At 32.3% G+C, this 3,896-nt stretch overlaps 1 protein-coding gene across 1 annotated transcript; it reads left to right on the top strand.

Moving 5' to 3' along the window:
• Window positions 1-788: 788 nt before the first annotated feature.
• Window positions 789-3,572, top strand: LOC107937446 (WUSCHEL-related homeobox 11). Its single transcript, XM_016870331.2, has 3 exons — window positions 789-1,428; window positions 2,407-2,582; window positions 3,285-3,572. The coding sequence occupies exons 1-3, from the start codon at window positions 888-890 to the stop codon at window positions 3,300-3,302; spliced, it is 735 nt and encodes a 244-aa protein (XP_016725820.1). The 5' UTR covers window positions 789-887; the 3' UTR covers window positions 3,303-3,572.
• The last annotated feature ends 324 nt before the right edge of the window (window positions 3,573-3,896 follow it).

Genomic DNA, 3,896 nt, shown 5'->3' with positions numbered 1-3,896 from the left:
GAAAAGAGATGAAAAAGTTTGAATAATAGGATACAAAATCCTTAAACCAAGGAAGCTAAATAGCTAGAATTCATGAATCGGTTGATGAATCTAACAACATCTCTCTTTAAAGCCTTCAATTAACATGTGTGTATAAATATTGATTAAGAATCGTCTCTTTTTTGGTATAATCATCAACAGATTATTTAATTTTCATTTTTAGAACTTGTTTTTGTTAATACATTTCATTTTATTGAATTACACTTTTTCTTTATAAAAATCATTTTAACTAGTGTAGTTAGGCACTCATAACATTCTCTAAATTTGCTTTTACTTGGCCAAACATGATCGACTTGGCATGAAAGTAAATTAGCAATATGACATGAAATTGGTAAAAAAAATTATATTAATATTTCAAAATTTTATAAAATTAAAATATAAAAGATTTAAATCATGATTTTAATAACACAAAATGCATTTATAAATCTTGAGTGAAGTGGTACGGCATGTTGTATTCTTAAAGCGAGGACGTAAGTTTGAACATTAAAAGACAACATTTATAACTTATAAGCATTGGGTGACATTGTACTATCAAGAGAGGACATTGATTCGAATATTTAAAATAATATTATTAGGAAAGACAATTACAAACTTCAAATACACAAATGGCCATAAGAGGCAATGATGTAATTTCAACTCTTGGAGGTGCAAACAACATAAGGGTGATTTGGTAACTTTAGGAAGTAACATTCCCTCAAGGCCTATATAAATTCACCCCCCTCTCTCATGTATTCTAGACTGTGTATTCATGTGCTTTGTTTTTTTCTCTATATTATAAACCTAGTTTTCAGTTTCAACACCTTTTTTTTAGCTTTTTTCTTTTTCTTTTTTGAGCCTTCATCGCAGTAATGGAAGATCATGGTCCCGACCCTAATAGTCCGAGCCATGTTTCCGAAAGAAGTGAACCAGTGAGATCAAGATGGACGCCAAAACCAGAACAAATCCTCATACTTGAGTCCATCTTCAATAGTGGCATGGTCAACCCTTCAAAAGATGAAACTGTGAGAATAAGAAAGCTGCTTGAGAAATTTGGTTCCGTTGGGGATGCTAATGTCTTCTACTGGTTCCAAAACCGGCGTTCTAGGTCTCGCCGCCGTCAACGCCAGCTGCAAGCCAGCCTCGCAGCAGGTTCAGAACAAAGGAATAACAACCCCCAAGCCCAAGCAGTATACGGTGGGGGTGCAATTCAGTATGACAGCAGTGGTGCGGCGGCTGCTGCCGCCATGGGGTTTGCACCGCCACCTTTCCCCGTCGGTTCCTCCTCTTCTTGCGGTGTTATGGGGGATGATGGGTTCGAGAATCTGCTTTCAATGTCTGCTCAAATGGGGTTTCAAGAACTTGGGCAAAGCTCAAGTGTTTCAGAAACTTCAAATTTGCACTATCAAACTGGTAATTGCATGGTGGAAAAAGAAAAAGTTGATTACTTGGTTTTAGTATCTTTGTTTTTCATCTTATTTATTTCTATTAAACTTAATATGTTATATTCGTTTGGTTCATGTTGATGACAGAATTACTGTGGATTCTTGTCATCTAATTCTAAAATATACCCTTTTCTTCACCCAAATTTATGTTTTAATTAATATTCATGGATTTGAAAAAGTCAGGTGTTTATTCTTTTTGTTTTTTTCCTACAATTTTTAATTAGTATCTAATATCACCCCTTAAATATTATTTATGTATTAATAATCCTTCAACACTGATAATATTTTTCATAAAAAAAAGGGTTTTAATACATTTTTTTTACAATATGGGATTAAATAGCAGTTTTTAAATTGAAATTACACAATTTTTAAAAAACTTTTTAAAGATTAATTATAAAATAACAATGTATTTAATGTTTGAAAATGGAGTTGCACTATGCTACATTATTTATTTCATATTCAAGCTTTCTGTTGGCCTTATTTTAAAAAATTTTTATGAGTTCTCAAGAGAAATCAATTTTACACAAGAGAAACTAATGATTGAAAAAAACCTAAAGAAGGTAAGCCAATTATATGTACACTTTATATTTTTTTGTGAAGCTTTACAAAGATTCTCAACTTTCACTTGTTTTAGTTAACATTCAACTTTAAATCTTTTTCCCAATATTTAAGGGGGTAGAATGAAAAGGGAAACCTTAATTGGTTTTACAGAACCCTCACAATAGAGAATTGAACTTTGGTGGACACGTTTGCGGTCACATCACGTGATTATGCGATCTATTTGAAGCAGTAGTTGAGTTTGCAGAATCTCAGCAACAAATCTGCAGCAATTTAAGTGCTGAAATCCTGCAAACTGACTTGAGTTAAACTGTTGATGGAAGAGCATGAATTTCCCTTGTAATTTACTAGGATTTGTTAAAGCTGTGCGTGTGTTTTTTTTTTTTAGGATTCATCACAGTGTTCATCAATGGAGTTCCAACAGAAGTTCCAAGGGGACCCCTTGATGTGAAAGCCATGTTTGGTGAAGATGTGGACTTGGTTCATTCCTCAGGTGTGCCTATCCCCGTTAACGAGTTTGGCTTTTTACTTCAGACTTTGCAACATGGAGAAAGCTATTTCCTGGTAACTCCATTCACCTCACTCTTCCTCTACTGATCTGTGTTCTTTCAATATTTCCAACACACACCAAATTCTGTTCCACCTTAATCTCAATCAAGTTAAGGTTTTAGCCCTAACATGGGTTTGAAAATTTGCAACTTAATTCTTAATGGCCAAACCCTAATAAAATCTCGGCTTAAACAAAATTATGTACAGTCGGAATAAATCTTTTTTCACCTATGCAAAAAAAAAAAAAGAGTTCCTCTTTTGTAAATTTACCTAATTCCTTTTTCTCCTTTCCCTTTTTACTTATTTGCAACATAATAACCTTTTTCTGTGTTCAAAAATACCATTTACATTTGGAAAATTGCTTCAAAGTACAGAAATCTTGGCTCCAATACTATTCATTTACTACAAAACACATTGTAGTTGTACTTTGTTTTAGAACTTTTCAAGGCAAAGTAGACATTTTTTGGGGTTAAAAACTGGGTAATTGGGAAGTTTTTGGATTTCCTTGAAAATTCTCATATTATAGAACTTAAAATATGCTGAGATCATATTCCTTACCCTTAATTAAAACTTGATTTTAAATTGAATAATTTTGATTTAATTATCTAATAAACTTGTGTGAGGTGACAAAGAAATTATTTTTAAGTCTTCAATTATCATCAGTTTCGGATTCAATATCTGTACCTCTTGTCAATACATCTCACTTTTTAATTGCAGGTTTCTAGAGTAACTTAAACCTTGTAAGTTCGGATTTAAAATTTCAACATCCACAATCTCTCTCTTTTTCTATTTTCAAGTTTGTACTAGAAAAAGATGCAAGCAAGTGGGAGAGCTGCCAGTATTAAGTGATAAATATGGTATCATGTAACAAGTCCCAAGTTTTCCTAGCTATTTTGCTTTATTCATATATCTCTCCTTAATTTGTTTCCTTTCTATTATCTCTTGCTTCATAGGAGCTCAACTCAACCTGAATATTACATAAATCTACATACACCTTTTCCACAATCCAACCCTGGATTGATAATATGTATGCTTCGTGTTCGTATATTTTCCATGTGAGTCGATACTTTATATTTATACAAATTTTGGTATATTTAATGAATTGTATAAATTTTGATATATTAATATATTTGTGTTTTTACTAACCCAAATTGCATTTTATTAAAAGAACATAACTGCCTAAGCTAATCAAAAGGTTATTCATACCAACACTAAACAATACAAAACAAAATAAACACTTAAACACTTACAAATCACTAAAAAACAGTCTCTGAATCCATCCAAAGCTCCATGAAACACCCACAGAGAGTTGCCCATAAAGATTTGAGA

This window comes from Gossypium hirsutum, chromosome D13 (assembly GCF_007990345.1).
Source record: "Gossypium hirsutum isolate 1008001.06 chromosome D13, Gossypium_hirsutum_v2.1, whole genome shotgun sequence".
Classification (NCBI taxonomy): Eukaryota; Viridiplantae; Streptophyta; class Magnoliopsida; order Malvales; family Malvaceae; genus Gossypium; species Gossypium hirsutum.
The sequence above is the reverse complement of the archived record's forward strand: the minus strand, read 5'-3'. Positions and strand labels throughout refer to the sequence as shown.

What these genes read in the sequence shown, in the direction of transcription:
- LOC107937446 (XM_016870331.2), top strand. Translation starts at nt 888, where the DNA reads ATGGAAGATCATGGTCCCGACCCTAATAGTCCGAGCCATGTTTCCGAA. An exon ending in AAATTTGCACTATCAAACTG is followed by an intron (nt 1,429 to 2,406) that starts GTAATTGCATGG and finishes TTTTTTTTTTAG; the next exon opens with GATTCATCACAGTGTTCATC.